Raw genomic sequence first — 19,328 nt, forward strand, 5'->3', positions numbered from 1 at the left:
GTTTGAAAAAAAGACTGTAATAATGTATAAATTGCAATACAAATGTATAAATCTCCCCATAACCCACAGTGAACTGGCACAGTGACGCATTTTGCGCACACAAGGCTGGCGGAAAAAAAAAAGAGAATGGTATTTAGTCCACAAACTTTAGTCCACAAACAAGCCATGATCGCCTTTGCAAAGGCGGGGGTCCCTGGTCGCCTTTCTAACGGAACCAATAGGGGGTCCGCGGGTCCAACGCTTCGCCGACCTCCGCAGAGCAGTGCGATAATTAACTGTTACATAACGTTGTAAAATCAATCAATAAGCCGATCATTTGTTACATAAAGTTCACACGATCCAGTAAGTTGCAGGGACAAGTGGTCCCTGCCTGGCGATGGGGTCTCACAAAGGGGGTCCCCTGGTCTCCAGCCAACACTTCTTCTCAGGGAACCAGGTGGGGGTCCGTGGCCCACGCTCCACCAAAAAAAACAAGCGATCAACTACAGCCTCGTTAGCAAAGACGCTGCGTCTGCCCTGCTCTTGCCCTGCTCAAGAGCAGGGCAGTGCAGAGGATTTTTTAGGGGCAGGGGGAGACATTTTGTCCTAGAATGTGAAAATAGCAGATCTATAAGCTCTACAAGCTCTCAATGTGTCACAGAGCGATGTGTTGAGCTTGTAGAGCTTGTAGATCTGCTATTTTCACATTCTAGCACGTTAGAAAAAAGACTCATGCCCCCTTTGATGTCATTTGTGTGTGTGCACCTGTACAAAAAACCAAAACCAGCTGAGACCAAAGCAGACATACAGAGACAGAGAGAAAGCGCCCCCCCAAGTGGGGGCTCACATAAATACTCACAGAAATACTGCAAAACAGTATGTGAAATTGCTGAGTGTATGGTAAGACATAGCCAATAAAAATATGTTTCTCTGCATTTTTCTAAACAGAAAATTAAAAAAAAAAAAAAAAGAAATCCTATTACATAATTACATTAGTACACTTATCTGATAATGCCTGAAGCCATAAAGACAAATATCAAGTGAGTTATCCACTTGAAAAGCGATCGATCACAAAAAGGTCAATATCTCCAGTTTTTTCAATTATAGCTGGATTTTGGTCAAAAATGGCTATTTTGAGATGGCTGCAACTATAGAAAAAAAAGATTTTTATTTATTTATTTTATTTTTTGGTGAGACTAGAGGTTGTCCTGTTTCATTTCAGGTACTGTATGACATTGTCGAAAAAATACAGAATTTAGGAAAAATGTCAATATAAAAAAAATATATAATTTTTTTTATTAAACAAAATGGCAGGAGAGCCATACAGTCAATGTTAAAATGGCGGCCAATGTGTTAAAAGGTAAGAGAAGAAAGGCACTGAGCTACAAAGGGACTTTCTCTGGACTATCGGGACTTGCAGACAATGAGTTAAACAATGAGACAATGAGTCAATGAGAATTTAGCCCAGGTGTCTTCAACGTTGTCAGGCCAAGGACCCCTTAGTTGAGACCACACCCTGTAGGTGGGGTTGGAGAAAGGGCCTTTCTGTGTGGAGTTTGCTTGTTCTCCCCGTGTATGCCTTTTATGCCCTTTTATGACCATATTTGGAGATCCATGAATCTGTCTTTCTGTGTCCCCTTTATTCCCATATATGGAGATCCCTGAATCTGTCTATCTTTGTCCTTTTTATTCCCATGTATGGAGATCTCTCTATATGTCGGTCTATGTCCCTTTTATGCCCATATATGGAGATCTCTCTATGTGTCTGTCTTTGTCCCTTTTATTCCCATATATGGAGATCTCTCTATATGTCTGTCTATGTCCCTTCTATGCTCATGTATGGAGAACCCTGAATCTGTCTGTGTCCCTTTTATTCCCATATATGGAGATCTCTGTATCGCTCTGTCTGTGTCCCTTTTATTCCCATATATGTAGATCTCTGTATCTGTATGTCTGTGTCCCTTCTATTCCCATATATGGAGATCTCTATCGGTCTGTCTGTGTCCCTTTTCTGCCCATATATGGAGATCCCTAAATATGTCAGTCTGTGTCCCTTTGATGCCCACAATGTGGAGCAACACTACCAGTAAGACTCCCTAATTGGGAGATAAGCGACCGTTGGTCGCTTATCTCCACAAATATCACAACCTCCACCTCTCACGTCATACGGGTAGCCATAGTTACACCTGGAATGTTGAATCTCCATATATGGAGATAACCTACGCATCACACAAAGTCTGACCTCACCAGCCCATACTTGGGCATGGACGACTTATATCTCCATATACGGAGATGGCCATATATGGAGATACGATGACATCACAGAGTCCACAGCTGATGATGTGGCGTGATGTCATACAATACACAAACAAGCCCTATATAAAGGGGCAATTCTCACCAGGGAAGAGAGCATTGCCTGGAATGTTGAATCTCCATATATGGAGATAACCTACGCATCACACAAAGTCTGACCTCACCAGCCCATACTTGGGCATGGACGACTTATATCTCCATATACGGAGATGGCCATATATGGAGATACGATGACATCACAGAGTCCACAGCTGATGATGTGGCGTGATGTCATACAATAAACAAACAAGCCCTATATACTGATGCGATACGAAGACATCACAGAGTCCACAGCTGATGATGTGGCGTGATGTCATACAATAAACAAACAAGCCCTATATACTGATGCGGAGATATGAGCAGGGCAAAGGTGTGACGTGTGACCGACCGACGGACGGGCGGCCGGTGGAGGTTTTCATAGTAAACTGCTCCCTGACGGTCGCAATTAATATAAAGAAGTAAGTTACGCAATCCTTTTGGTCTGACATCATGATGACACCACGCTAGGTTAGACCACACACGCCATATTTGGCCGAGGTGGAGAGTCTAAATATGGTCATGGCTGACATCACAGTGACATCAGCGGGAGCGACACGAGTATAAGAAGGCCAGGCGGAGTCACAGACCTGAAAACGGACACAAGAGCAATACAGACCTACGAGCTGGAAGCAGCTCAACCACAGACGTTGTTCAAGACATCGAAGGAAAACACAACCCAAACGTCTCTTCAGATCTGTTGTTGTTCAGAGTGTTGCTAATCCGTCCAACCATGCAGTGGACGTTGAATCTGGAAGGATCACCATGTGAAGGATCTGCAGTGAGCGTGGGCCACGAGGTGTACTTTTTTGGAAGTTACTATAGTGAACTAGAACGTCTAACTCTAAAGGATCACCTGGATGTGTACGTATTCAACACAGTGTCTCTGAGATGGAGGACGCTGCCCCCAGTGGCAAAGAAGAGGAAGAGAGGAGAACGTCACCTTGAAGTTCCCTGTGGGCGCCGGTACCACACTGCTGTGCTGGTAGAAGATACCGTCTAAATCTGGGGAGGGTACACTTACCCAGGTCACTGCAACATGCTTTATGCATATGATGTCGACACCCACACATGGTTCAAACCCAATGTTTCTGGGTCTGTTCCAGAGGGGAGGTACAACCACTCAGCCTGTGTGTTGGGGAAGGTCATGTTTATCCATGGAGGATACAACCAGCTGACTGGATACACTAATGACATCTACAAGTTGGACACCACCACAATGGTCTGGTCTTTAATTAACACCGGAGACACTACAGCACCTGCTTCATCAGCGCACTCTGCCACCATCATCGGGACAAATATGTTTGTATGTGGGGGCTGGGGGGGCCAGGGGGGGAGGTACTGCTACTACAACACCATCAGAGTGTTTGACACAACGACCAACTGCTGGATGAACCCTAACCCTTCTGCACAGCCTCTTCCAAAAGGAAGCTGGAAAAATTCCACCTTTACCTACAATGGAGAGCTGTATGTATTTGGTGGTTATACTAACTCTCTGTCTCTGTGGAAATTCAGTCCAGAGACCTTCTCCTTGAAGGGGGTGAAGCCCAAGGGGAACGGCCCGTTATGGAGTATTGAGGCTTGCTGTTGCATGATGGGAGATTGTGTCATCCTCTTTGGAGGATACAAACATGAGCTCTTTATCTTAGACTTGAGTCCTAGTCTGAAGACATTATGTAAGCTGGCAGTTATTCGGAACGGTCTGGAGCAGTCTGAACTCCCACACGACCTCAGTTTGGAACTGGAAGCCATGAATACAAAGTAAATGCCAGCTATTTCCTTTGTTTCTTAGCTCTTAAAGTAGTCACAGCACATTTATGTCAAGTAAGATCCTGTTACACTCCGGCATCGCCAGAGTCCGTCCAACCTTTGCTGCGTGTCTCTCCCAGTCTCTCTCCCCATTTCCTGTCAGTCTGCTGTACTATCAATAAAGACATAAAAACCCCCAAAACATCTTTTTTTTAAAAAGAAAAAAAAAGCTTTAATTAAAATATATTGTCGTTGTCGGGTGGAAACCTTGTATGTCCAAAACCATTCATTTTAAAAATGATTTAAACTAGTGAAAACAGCCGATCTACAAGCACACAACGCCTCGCGGTGCGAGGCGTTGTGTGCTTGTAGATCTGCTGTTTTCACTACTTTTGTGCGATGGCCTCGTCTGATGAAGGAGGGCTTTACTTTCGAAAAAACATACAAATTTGAAGCTTGGAGATACAAGGTTTCTGCCCGACAGTGACGATATATATCCACCTGTTTCCGCAAGACTTTATTGTAGCATTATCTGCGGGACACTTCCGGCTCACATTGCGCGGAAATGCCACTCGCCTTCCCACAGGTGGTCATTCAAATGGGTCCCAGAATTATTTTATGGGTCCCGCGACACACCCTTTATGTATCAACGGCGAAAACATCAAAAAGGACTTTAATTTAAACAAATAGTGGCAAATAGCTACTTGTATGTAGTTAATAAAGTACAGAAGCATGGATTTACAAGACAATCTCAATCATCTCATCAATACTGCCAGAACGCACAGCTGTGGAGACTCTACCAAATGCAGCTCAGCTGGTGCAGTGAAATGATTGATAGCAGGAAGGATAGAGTTCTATGCATGCTGGGGATGCAGGGATGCTTAGTTTAATGAGTCCCTTATTAACAATTTTGCTGCCATTTTAAACATAGCTGTAGTAAGCAGCTGCCAAATTGTCCTTACCTTTTAACGTGGGCACGCGCACGCATCGTGCACAATCTGTGCGCGACTCATCTAGTAGACGTATAGACTCGGTGACAGCTTTCGAATAAAAAAAACCCCATTGAAATAGACATATCCGTTGCCACGCTGTATCCCTGCTTATCCGCCAGTGTTTACATGAAAAAACATTGAAAAAAGCCAGCTGTGCGCTATGTTAACACGTGGACACGTTCGCGCACAAAACGCACAATATATGCGGGGATCATAATCCAGGCGTGTAGAGACTGGATCAAAGTTTCCAAACGCAAAAATCGGATTGAAAAACGAGCTTTCCATCGCCGAGTAGCTTCCTCTTCTGTTACAATGTAAACCAATGGAGGCGGGACTATGGCCCAGGCTCAGACCGGATACGGAAAGCTAGATCCGGTCCAGACCGGAAATACGACCGGATACAGTTAGGAGGCGGGCCTAAAGAGCCAGAATCAGCGAAAATCTGCGATAATACTTTTAATCCTTTCATAATGATTAAAGCTAATTAAATTTACGGGACAGCGGGAAATCTCCGGTTTCGACGGGGATCGCAGAGTATGAGTTAAAACATATGGGTCAGGGATGCAGGGCTAGTACCATCACTGAAACTTCTCGGAACTAAACCTCTCGGAACGGTTTCTTCACGGACCGGATTTGATCGCTGCACTATTACCATGGCAACGGGGCAACCGGAAGCAGATCCTTCCGAGCCATGGGTTGGGTTCCATTCACTCACTGTTTATACAACACAGGAGCTAGTTCTTGAACGGATGGTTGGTTTTTATTATTTATTTTGAAGCCTTTGACAACGTAAACACGCCACGATGCATGATTGGCGTCCGATCGTGCACGACGGATATTCTCGCGACCACGTTAAAAGGTAAGAGAAGAAAGGCACTGAGCTACAAAGGGACTTTCTCTGGACTATCGGGGCTCTGCAGACAATGAGTTAAACAATGAGACAATGAGTCAATGAGAATTTAGCCCAGGTGTCTTCAACGTTGTCAGGCCAAGGACCCCTTAGTTGAGACCACACCCTGTAGGTGGGGTTGGAGAAAGGGCCTTTCTGTGTGGAGTTTGCTTGTTCTCCCAGTGTATGCCTTTTATGCCCTTTTATGCCCATATATGGAGATCCATGAATCTGTCTTTCTGTGTCCCCTTTATTCTCATATATGGAGATCCCTGAATCTGTCTATCTTTGTCCCTTTTATTCCCATGTATGGAGATCTCTCTATATGTCTGTCTATGTCCCTTTTATGCCCATATATGGAGATCTCTCTATATGTCTGTCTTTGTCCCTTTTATTCCCATATATGGAGATCTCTCTATATGTCTGTCTATGGCCCTTTTATGCCCATGTATGGAGATCCCTGAATCTGTCTATGTCCCTTTTATTCCCATATATGGAGATCTCTGTATCGGTCTGTCTTGTGTCCCTTTTGTTCCCATATATGGAGATCCCTGAATCTGTCTGTCTGTGTCCCTTTTATTCCCATATATGGAGATCTCTCTGTATCTGTATGTCTGTGTCCCTTCTATTCCCATATATGGAGATCTCTCTATTTGTCGGTCTATGTCCCTTTTCTACCCATATATGGAGATCCCTAAATATGTCAGTCTGTGTCCCTTTGCTGCCCACAATGTGGAGCAACACTTATTAATATAAAGTAGTAAGCTACGCAATCCTTTTGGTCTGACATCATGATGACACCACGCTAGGTTAGACCACACACGCCATATTTGGCCGAGGTGGAGAGTCTAAATATGGTCATGGCTGACATCAGCGGGAGCGACACAGTATAAGAAGGCCAGGCGGAGTCACAGACCTGAAAACTGACACAAGAGCAGTACAGACCTGCGAGCTGGAAGCAGCTCAACCACAGACGTTCTTCAAGACATCGAAGGAAAACACAACCCAAGCGTCTCTTCAGATCTGTTGTTGTTCAGAGTGTTGCTGGTCCGTCCAACCATGCAGTGGACGTTGAATCTGAAAGGAGCACCAGGTGATGGATCTGCAGTGAGCGTGGGCCACGAGGTGTACTTTTTTGGAGGTTACTATGGTGAACGTCTAAAGGATCACCTGGATGTTTACGTCTTCAACACAGTGTCTCTGAGATGGAGGACGTTGCTCACAGTGGCAAAGGAGAGGAAGAGAGGAGAACGAAACCTTGAGGTTCCCTCCAGCCACTACGGCCACACAGCTGTGCTGGTAGGAGATACCGTCTACATCTGGGGAGGGTACACTTACCCAGGTCACTGCAACATGCTTTATGCATATGATGTCGACGCCCACACATGGTTCAAACCCAATGTTTCTGGGTCTGTTCCAGAGGGGAGGGTGGACCACTCAGCCTGTGTGTTGGAGAAGGTCATGTTTATCCATGGAGGATACATCCAGCTGACTGGATGGACTAATGACATCTACAAGTTGGACACCACCACAATGGCCTGGTCTTTAATTAACACCGGAGACACTACAGCACCTGCTTCATCAGCGCACTCTGCCACCATCATCGGGACAAAGATGTTTGTATTTGGGGGCTGGGGGGCCCAGGGGGGGTACCACATTTACAACAGCGTCAGAGTGTTTGGACACAGCGACCAACTGCTGGATGAACCCTAACCCTTCTGCACAGCCTCTTCCAAAAGGAAGCTGGAAAAAATCCACCTTTATCTACAATGGAGAGCTGTATGTATTTGGTGGTTATAACTCTGAGTCTATGTGGAAGTTCAGTCCAGAGACCTTCTCCTGGAAGGAGGTGAAGCCCAAGGGGAACGGCCCGTTAAGGATGAATAGTAGCTGCTGTTGCATGATGGGAGATCGTGTCATCCTCTTTGGAGGATACAAACATGAGCTGTTTATCTTAGACTTGAGTCCTAGTCTGAAGACATTATGTAAGCTGGCAGTTATTCGGAACTGTCTGGAGCAGTCTGAACTCCCACACGACCTCAGGTGGGAACTGTCAGCCATGACAAAAAAATAAATGCCAGAAATGTCCTTTGTTTCTTAGCTCTTAAAGTAGTCACAGCACATTTATGTCAAGTAAGATCCTGTCCAATCTATGTTACACTCCGTCATCGCCAGAGTCCGTCCAACCTTTGCTGCGTGTCTCTCCCCATCTCTCTCCCCATTTCCTGTCAATCCGCTGTACTATCAATAAAGACATAAAAAGCCCAAAAACATATCTTAAAAAATGAAAGAAAAAAATAATAATATTAATCAATGGTAGTGAATTTAAAGGTCATATGACATTTCTGTCTTTTTTTCCCTCAATTTCATACAAAACACTGCTAAATGCTACTCATTTACTGCCAGCTTTATGTATGTATGTATGTATGTATGTATGTATGTATGTATGTATGTATTTCTCTCTGCCAGCATTTTTTACATTTTTTCATTATCTTTGAAAGATTATAGAATCAGGAAAAAGAGACATTGTCTAGTTTGGATAAACCATGTAAAGTTTGATCGTATTTAATGCAGGCTGCTCCAGACAGCAATGAGAACCACCTTCTCATCTGTCCTTCTATGTCCCTTTTATGCCCATATTTGGAGATATCTCTATCTGTCTGCCTGTGTCCCTTTTATGCCCATATATGGAGATTTGTCTGTCTGTCTGTCTGTCTGTCTGTCTGTCTGTCTGTCTGTCTGTCTGTCTGTCTGTCTGTCTGTCTGTCTGTCTGTCTGTCTGTCTGTCTGTCTGTCTGTCTCTGTCCCTTTTATGCCCATATATGATGATCCCTGAATCTGTCTGTCTGTGTGCCTTTTATTCCCATATATGGAGATCTCTACATGTTTGTCTATGTCCCTTTTATGCCCATATATGGAGTTCCCTGAATCTGTCTGTCTTTGTCCCTTTTATTCCCATATATGGAGATCTCTCTATCAGTGATCGCCCTAGGATTTTTAATTGACGGTCACCGTGACCGGCATGATTAAAAATTATCGTTCATCTGATAAAAAATACCGGACATAATCTTACAATAAATGCGAGAAGTCTCTGCGTGCGTGCGTGTGTGCGTGTATGTATGTATGTAATCCGCGTATGTCGAGAACCGTTCATCCCACGGGCTTCAGATTCGGCACGCGTGTTCCCTGGCGCGGCGCGGAGTGCAGTGCCCGGCCTCGACCCTCGACCCGGAGTGCAGTGCCCGGCCTCGACATTAGGAATCTCCATATGCGGAGCTGATTGTTGACATGTTGAAATACCACTCTAATACCTACCTTACCTCCATGTTGCCACGCCACACCTGCGCCAGTCCCAGCAACCTTGTTAACCAGGAGTAATCTAAGAGACTGGAACACAGGGTGGCCTACAATGGAGAGAAAAACAGGACATGTTAGGGCAAAAAGCAAAACAGGCCATGGAACCATCTCAGGTCCCCACTACAAAATTAGAAGTGCTATAAACCTCCAATTTCAAATTTGAAAAATGTAAAAATGTCAATTGGACTTTACACCTTCCCGACCGGCGTCACAAAAATAAAACCCGACCGGCGTCACAAACAATCACAAACAATCAAACAATCAGTCGGTGGGCGTCGCCAGGATCCGTGGGTGGATCACTACCCAGGCAGTTGCGCACCTCCCTGGCCAGATCTCCACGCCCCCGTCTCCCTGACAACCTCCACCGACTGATCTACAGGCAAAAGGAAACATATGTGAGACTCAGTGTACTCATAGGACTACTAATAATAATATACCTAAATACATAAGCCCAGCGGGCGTAACACAGACAGATACAGATATCTCCATATATGGGCATAAATGGACACAGACAAACATTTGGTCAAAACGGGTCCTATGACAACAGGTATAATGGGGTTTGCATTAGACAGATATCTCCATATATGGGCATAGAGACCGTATATGGTCTGTTTGTATGCCTTTTATTCCTATATATGGAGATATCTCTATCTCTCTGTCTATGTCCCTGTCTGCCCGTATATGGAGATCCCTAAATATGTCAGTCTGTTTCCCTTTTATTCCCTTACATGGAGACCTGTCTATGTCCCTTTTATGCCCATATATGGAGATCCCTGAATCTGTTTGTGTCCCTTCTATTCCCATATATGGAGATATCTCTTTATGTCTGTCTGTGTCTCTTTGCTGCCCACAATGTGGAGATGCCCATATTTGGGCATATCGTATATTGGCAGATTTTACAACACCATCAACAAACACTTTACATAATGAAGGCAGGTATTAAAGTGAATACAAAGAAGTAATCTACGCAATCCTTTTGGTCTGACATCATGATGACACGGCACTAGGTTAGACCACACACGCCATATTTGGCTGCTGTGGAGAGTCTATATATGGTCATGGCTGACATCACAGTGACATCAGCTTGAGCGACAGAGTATAAAAATGCCAGGCAGAGTCACAGACCTGAAAACTGACATAAGAGCAGTACAGACCTGCGAGCTGGAAGCAGCTCAACCATAGACGTATTTAAGAGCTGCAAGCAGCTCAACCACAGACGTTCTTCAAGACATCGAAGGAAAACACAACCCAAACGTCTCTTCACATCAGTTGTTGTTCAGAGTGTTGCTAATCCGTCCAACCATGCAGTGGATGGTGAATCTGAGAGGAGCACCAGATGATGGATCTGCAGTGAGCGTGGGCAACAAGGTGTACTTTTTTGGAGGTTACGTTAGTGAAACTCTAAAGCATCCCATGAATGTGTACGTCTTCAACACAGTGTCTCTGAGATGGAGGACGTTGCTCCCAGTGGCTAAGGAGAGGAAGAGAGGAGAACGTCACCTTGAAGTTCCCCGCAGGCGCCGGTGGCACACTGCTGTATTGATAGAAGATATTGTCTACATCTGGGGTAGGGATGAGGCCGAATATTCGGCACAGAAAATTTTCGGACGAAAATGGCTAAAAATGCATTTTCGGTTTTCGGCTGGATAGCTTTTAAAACCGAATAGTTGAGCACCGAATAGTGTGAAGGACAGGGGTCTAGTACAGGGGTCCTCAATAGGCGACATGGACCGCGGAGCACCTCCGTCCGGACCGCGGCACATTTCTGAGAAATCTCCTCACAGTTGTATCTGACGATCGGACTGACTCTGACTGTGTGTGATGTGTGTTTGTGTGTGCGTGGGTGTGTATGTGCTCATTCGCTCAAACACATACACAGGCTCACAAGACACACCCCTACGCCAATTTGCAAGCCCACAAAGCGTCGCGGGTGCAACGTGCTGTGGGCTTGTAGATCAAAGGTTTTCCTTCCCTCCGACGCAATCTGCTCTCCATGCTGCTCCCCCCTCCCCTCCCCTCTTCACACACTCATGCCGCTCGCTGCCTTAAAAAAAGTTGCTAAAACCTCTTGGAAACCATTGCTCCCACTGGATTAATAACTTAGAGATCTTCTACCTTTGGCTGTTCAATGGAGAGGACAACAGCAACACATTAATATCCACGATGTAAGGCTCCAACTGCTTGCATTAGACGAGAAATGGTCGCGAAACTCGCGATGCGTGATCATGCGTCTTTAACAATGTGATGTGTCGTCGCATATTATTGCCAGCTATCCTAGGCTGTGTTAGGTTAATAACTATGACTCGTTGACCCTGATTTGACTGGTCATTTGACATAGTCAATCAGCACAGTCTGTCTTGTGCAGTACGTGTGTCAACTAACTGAATGTCAAGTAATCCTCTCCCCCTCACGCTAAGTTCCACTTTATTTTCCATTCTGAACGACAAGCCTAATATTGCATTTATGCTCTTTAGTTTCCAATAATTAAACTATAAGCCAGTGTTTTATTGCTACACAATAAATGTAAATAATGTAGCCTACTCTACATGCATAAATAATTATCCATTCATCCATCCATCCATCTTCAACCGCTTATCCAGCATCGGGTAGCAGGGGTAACAGTTCCAACTGAGATTTCCAAAGTTCCAAATAATAATAATAATAATTAAAATAAACAATTCTAATGATTATAATAAACATACATACATACAGTACATACTGTATAAATGTATCCGCCTTATTTCGCCTTTTTTTCGGACCCGGACCTGTTTCAAAAAAATATTTCTGGACCTTCAAGATTTGTATTTGAGGACCCCTGGGCCCTAGATCATTTTGCAACATACAGTATGTGCATTTGTTGTTGAAGGCCTTGCTGTTACAGCCCTTGTGTTTACAATAGTATTTTGTTGTAGGCCTAGATCATTCTGCAGTTTTAAGCACCTTGTTCTGATGCACTTTTATCTCTGTAGGATAGGCCTACTACAGAAATAGTTGCACTATTTTGACTTTGTTTTATGCTAACATTGCAAAGAGCAAATATTTTATTTTGTTATGTGTGCATTCAAAAGTGAGAAATAAATGTGTTATGGAACCATATGGTGATTATTATTTAAGTTAGGTTTTGCCATAATCAGGTAGCTTTACAACAAAGGTACAGCAATGGTACAAACATTTATTATACAAAATAAATTATATACATGTATTATTCGGCTATTCGGTATTCGGCGGAATGTTTCCAGTATTCGGTATTCGGTTTCGGCCAAGAATTTTGTATTCGGCACATCCCTAATCTGGGGAGGTAATTCTAACAAAGGTCCCAGCAGAGTGCTTTATGCATATGATGTCGACGCCAACACATGGTTCAAACCCAGGGTTTCTGGGTCTGTTCCAGAGGGGAGGTCCGGCCACACAGCCTGTGTGTTGGGGAAGTTCATGTTTATCCATGGAGGATACAACCAGCTGACTGGATACACTTATGACATGTACAAGTTGGACACCACCACAATGGTCTGGTCTTTAATTAACTCCAGAGGCACTACAGCACCTGCTTCAGCATATCACTCTGCCACCATCATCGGGACAAAGATGTTTGTATTTGGGGGCTGGGAGGGCTATAGGGCCCTCAACATCATCAGCGTGTTTGACACAGAGACCAACTGCTGGATGAACCCTAACCCTTCCACACAGCTTCTTCCAGAAAGACGCAGGTTTCATTCAGCCTTTACCTACAATGGAGAGCTGTACATATTTGGTGGCGAGAACCCTTACCGTGTCGATACTCTTTGGAAATTCAGTCCAGAGACCTTGTCCTGGAAGGAGGTGAAGCCCAATGGGAACGGTCCGTTATGGATGACTCGGGCTTGCTGTTGCATGATGGGAGATCGTGTCATCCTCTTTGGAGGAGTTTATTACAGATCAGTTGGAGGTAGGCCTGTCCTCTAAAAATCGACGAATCGACGCGTCGTTTTAAGCCCCGCGGATCGACGCCAATTGTTTGAGTCGAGGCGAAAATATATATTTTTTTTATATCACCAGTTAGCCTACTGGACTGGTGTCATGTACTTCCAATGAGAAGTAGCAATTGGCGAACAGTTATTTATTGTCTCGCACCAGCGTAGGGGTGAAAGTGAGACAGAACGGCCAGAACGGTTCAGAACCGCCGCTTCGTTAAAACATTCGGAGTCGGGATTAAGAGGAGGAAGCAGCACGCTGTCAAAATCCCATATTAAATAACCTCCTGCCACAGCACAAACGCACGTCCACGAAGTAAACAATCTTCTTAAGTCAAATTAACATACACAAGTGTAGGCTACAAGTTACATTTTCTAATTAAAGTGCTTCTGAATTGTTCCAGTGTTGTAATCCATGATGAATGATTGTGTTTCGCTGTGTTTGCGTCCATGCCATGTCCACACTGCTGGCTCTAGCGGGAGCTGTGCCTCCACCTTTTTATGATCCGTTTCTGAAATGAATCCGTTCTCGACACTGACTCATTACTCTGTCAGTGCGCTGTGTCCCGCGACTGCGGACTGGATCCCATCATTCATTTAAAAGAGCTGTTCAAGAGAGCGGAATCGTTCGCGAATGTCTCATCTACTGCACGCTGCCGAGAGACGGGGCAGAGTTGAAACAGCGGAGATGTTTTATTTGTTTTAACGGTGTGTTATAACTCTATGGTTGTACACTGCTATGCAGATAACATTTGTGCTCGCGCACCGATATCACCGAAAACACTGTGTATTCAATTCATCTCTTAATGTATTATTGTATTATGTTGACGTGGTTTAAAGCAACACTTTTTTTTTTCTTTTTTTTTTATACAAAGTAGACTATAAAACGATTCGTCGATGCGTCGGATTAACCCCCGCGACTCGAATCGACTTCATAAATCCTGAGTCGAGGACAGCCCTAGTTGGAGGAGGATATTACAGATCAAATGGGCTGTTTATCTTAGACCTGAATCCTAGTCTGAAGACATTATGTAAGCTGGCAGTTATTCAGTATGGTCTGGAGCAGTCTGAACTCCCACACGACCTCAGGTGGGAACTGACAGCCATGAATCGGGCTGGGGACGGTAACCGCCGTCCCGCTGTATCGCGGTATACCGCGACCTACCGCTAATAGCTAATAACTAATAGTCAGAGTGGTATAATGGTATAATATGTCATACTTAGGAAACGTTTCAGAAGGGGAAAAAAATACGAGAACATATGTCTTGAGTATTTAGGAAAAGTCATGGTAGGGGAAATTTCTGAGACCTTCACGGGGAGAATTATTGCACTTTGCGATCTCAAAATCGGCCAAAATGACCGGTTAGTCACCCGTGTGTTTAAGTCGCCACAGCACATTTATCTCAAGTAAAATCCTGTCCAATCTATGTTACACCCCGGCATCGCCAGAGTCCGTCCAACCTTTGCTGTGTGTCTCTCCCAGTCTCTCTCCCCATTTCCTGTCAGTCTGCTGTACTATCAATAAAGGCTTAAAAAGCCCAAAAACATATCTTAAAGTGATCCCTGACTAATACGATAAATATGCCTTAATACATTATAATTGTCCTCTATAACTACAATGTACAATTAAAAACACCTTAATTATTTTATTTCTTCTAGAAATAGCTAATCTTTCACTCAACAGGGGAAATGCCCGTCGCAAGTTGATGATGTCATAAATGTCATGTGTGATCTCACCCTATGGAATTTATGGCATGCATGTGCAAAAAACACATTTGAAATATTGAGTTGATGCTCATATTACCCATATGAAGTATTACGTTTGTTTTTATTTGCACATGCATGCCATAAATTCCATAGGGTTAGATCACACATGACATTTATGACATCATCAACTTGCGACGGGCATTTCCCCTGTTGAGTGAAAGATTAGCTATTTCTAGAAGAAATAAAATAATGAAGGTGTTTTTGATTTTACATTGTAGTTATAGAGGACAATTATAATGTATTAAGGCATATTTGTCGTATTAGTCAGGGATCACTTAAAAAAAACTATGACAGTGAATTTAAAGGTCATATGACATTGTTTTTTCTGTAATCTACATTTTTCTAATACATATATATATATATATATATTTCGCCACATGGCGAAACGCGTCGTGCTTTTGCTCAATAAGAAAGAAATGAAGCATTGAATCCTGTCCATCATCCTTCATTGGAGTGTGCGGTCCCTTCCTATAAAGAGGCAGTGGGAGTTTGTCTTTTTATTGCGACCGTTAGGGAGCAGTTTACTATGAAAACCTCCACCGGCCGTCCGTCCGTCACACGTCACACGTCACACGTCACACCTTTGTTTGTGTACGGTGTGATGTCATATATCTTCAGTATGACATCACACCACATGTGTACACAAACCTTTGTGTACGTTGCTGTGGCAACAGTCTGTTGTTGCTGGTCTGTTAGTGTACGTTAGCAACCACCTTAGCAACCATGGTTTTACCCTAGCAACCAACTGTTTACCCTAGCAACCAACTGTTTACCATAGCAACCATGTTTTTTTACCCTAGCAACCAACTGGGCATAAAAGGGATTCTGTTAGGGATCTCCATATATGGGCATAAAAGGGATTCTGTTAGGGATCTCCATATATGGGCATAAAAGGGATTCTGTTAGGGATCTCCATATATGGGCATAAAAGGGATTCTGTTAGCTGTTAGTGATCTCCATATATGGGCATAAAAGGGATGCTGTTAGGGATCTCCATATATGGGCATAAAAGGGATTCTGTTAGGGATCTCCATATATGGGCATGAAAGGGATTATGTTAGGGATCTCCATATATGGGCATAAAAGGGATTGTATCCCAGATGATGCCCTGTACTTGGGATTTGTTGATGTAAATGTTCACATAGAGTGTAATAATTGGTAAAACAAACTTTTGGCCTATTTGTGGAGATAAGCGACCAACGGTCGCTTATCTCCCGATTAGGGAGTCTTACTGGTATATATACATATATATATATATATATATATATATATATATATATATATATATAGCCTGGGAAACCCAGGCTTATTTTGGGCGACCAGAACAAAGATAAGCCTGGGCAAACCCCACTATAACTGTGCTGGCCCATGACATTTTAATTGTGTAAAATAAATGTAGCCGTTCAGATATCTTATTTTACATCAGCATTGTTCATGTGAACTGTTTTTTTTAGGCTTATCCATTATAATGATAAAATCGCTATGATTTATCACTCGTTTTCCACCGCGGTTTACTTCCTCATTTACTCAAAGCGGACCGCAGCAGGAGTCATGTACCCCACGCGTCATTTCAAGGCGTTGGAGGACCCAGCGAGATCCACCGGCACACATATAATGTCCGCGTTGCCTCAGAGTGAAATGCAACAGAACACAGAGAGAGAGAAGAAAAACCTGCCATGGCTCACTGGAGTGGAGTTTTCAGTTTTGCCATTTTAATAACACGTTTTAAGGACCAGGACAAAGACTTTTATGATTGGTAAAACCATCATATCATAATTCCTTTAAATTGTTATATCTTTGATTCACCCAGGGGCGTCAGGGGTCACTTCTATGCATCGTAACGAGATAAAACGTTTCCACAAACGTCTCCTCACTTTGATGTTCTGTCTCAACAGGACTCGCCGTACGACGGCCTCTCCGTGGCGACAGGAAGCGGCTCGGCGCCGGCATCCGCAGTGCCGGTGGAGCGGAGCTCGCCGTGCTGCGAGAAAAACGGCGAGCTAGCCAGGAAGGTGGCGGCCGCGGAGCTGGAGGTTCTGCAGCTCAACGACTTCCTGAAGCAGAACAACCAGAAGTACAGCGATGACCTCAAGAAGATGGAGGAGAAGGTAAGGAACGACCATAAGTACACCAACGCCCTCTGGTGGTTGGTTGGTTGTTTGGTCCCTGGTCCCTAGAGCAGGGGTTCCCAAACTTTTTTGTCTCGGTGCACCCCATAAATATATTTTTTAATCCGAGGCATCCCAACATTATAATTTTTACTCCCAACACCTTATATTTATAGCATATCGTCGTTGTCGGGTGGAAACCTTGTGTTCAAAACCGTTTGTTTTGTATTTATCATCTATAAAATGTACTAAACTAGTGAAAACAGCAGATCTACAAGCACATGTGCTTGTAGATCGTCTGTTTTCACTAGTTTTGTGCGACAGTCTTGTATGATGAAGCAGGGTTTTGCTTTACCAAAAGACTTACACATTTGAAACTTGGAGATACAAGGTTTCTGCCCGACAGTGACGATATTTTAGTGATTATGTTGCGAGGAAAACGTTGAGATAATAGCCATTTTGGTTAGAAACTGACTTTGTACTTCAAGTTTAAAATGATACTAAATATTTTTTTCAAGTATCCAAATAAATTCCAAATATTATCAAATTATCTCGCGGCACCCCAAGGACTGCCGTCGCGGCACCCCAGGGTGCCCTGTCACCCACTTTGAAAACCCCTGCCCTAGAGGCAGGAGGTTCAGGGCACAGATATAAAAAGCTAAGATGCCTCATTCGCCGCTGCAGTTCATTGGAGCGGCGAGCAACAACTGGAAGCCGTACCTTACGGGATTGCCGGTGACCACGCTGACGTACAAAGTCACTACTGGCCAATCACAGAGCGTCCTTTCCAGGACTTATCAATTCAATTTAACAGAGTTTGGAACCGATGTTGCGCGGCTCAGCTGTTCTTAGACGCTGCGTACAAGAAGGCCCCACCTGCCTCTAATTGGCCTACTTTCCCTGAGGCATTTGCTTTGGTGGTGTAAGCGTTTGTCTCCTCATGCCAATAAAGCTCCTTTGAATTGAATTGAAATCCCGGAAAAGACACGCTGTGATTGGCCAGTAGTCACTTTAAGTGTTAAGTGGCAGCGTGACTTCTGCACTTACGCCAATACTATGTTACTGGTCGCTTCAATGACCTGCAGCGGCGGATGAGGCATCTAGCTTTTCATATCTATGGCCTCAATAAATTGTTCAACTTCACTGGATTCATATTTTCCATAATAAAAATACTAAATAAAAAAGAAAGTTTCCTTACCAAAACTATTTAAACAAGCAGTGCCATGATTTATTTCCCCCCTAACACATGATTATCATGGATTATATATACTAGGAGTGTACAGAAAGAGTTAAAATTATGTTTGTATGTTGCCACACCCACCAGTTCATTACGTATGCCTGGTTGTCATGGTGGTGTCGGTTGTATGGTAAAAGGGGAGGGGATGATTTTATGATGTAATTTTATCTGTGTTTTTGGACCGGCACTTTTGACCCCCCCCCCCCCCCCCCCCCCCCCCCCCCCAATACAAAGGGAATACATAATTGCTCATAACAACCACACCAGGGGGTCTAATGAAATACTCCTTGACCTCCTAGACACATGAAAACCAGAAAAAGTACAAAACTATGGCACCGCCTATAAGATTCTCTAGTAATTCTAAACAAATATAAATAAGAGTGAAAACTGCAGATTTACAAGCTCACAAAGCCTGTGATCAACTAAAGCAGTGGTTTTTCAACCCAGGGGGTCCCCAAATTATTTTGGTGGGTCACCAGATGATTAACTTAATGTGGAACATTGTTGTCTCACTCAACAGTAAAAAAAAAAAAAAGAAGAAGAAAAAAAAGGGGGTATCTAAACACTTCTAAAGAGACAAGTTAAGGACGTTTTAATACTTTTTAAAACAAATTAAATATTGGCCAAATGGTCAAATATTAGAGTCAGAAACTGTGGAAATAGATGATCTACATGCTCACAACACCCCTACAAGCATGTAGATCGGCTATTTTCATATCGGCTATTTTTACAATAGAACCGTGTTATACAAAATGTAATGCCTCAACTCTTAATGCTCATCAGGGTGGGGAGGTCCCCAGTTAAAATATGATTATTTTGGGGGTCGCGGCCTGAAAAGGTTGAGAACCACTGAACTAAAGTACAATAACGTTATGTTATGTCTGATGATATTTGTGTGTTTATGTGTGCGTG

At 43.7% G+C, this 19,328-nt stretch overlaps 1 protein-coding gene across 1 annotated transcript in view; it reads left to right on the forward strand.

Annotated features, from left to right (window-relative positions):
* Positions 1 to 19,328, forward strand: part of cep85l (centrosomal protein 85L) — a gene marked incomplete at both ends in the record, with an annotated part of 34,562 nt that overhangs the window by 7,489 nt on the left and 7,745 nt on the right. The window contains one exon of the mRNA XM_080744096.1: positions 16,967 to 17,179. Within this exon, the coding sequence (XP_080600222.1) occupies positions 16,967 to 17,179 (213 nt within the window). The remainder of the gene's footprint in view (positions 1 to 16,966; positions 17,180 to 19,328) is intronic.

This window comes from Nannobrachium achirus (assembly GCF_963921795.1).
Source record: "Nannobrachium achirus genome assembly, chromosome: 16".
Taxonomy (NCBI): domain Eukaryota; kingdom Metazoa; phylum Chordata; class Actinopteri; order Myctophiformes; family Myctophidae; genus Nannobrachium; species Nannobrachium achirus.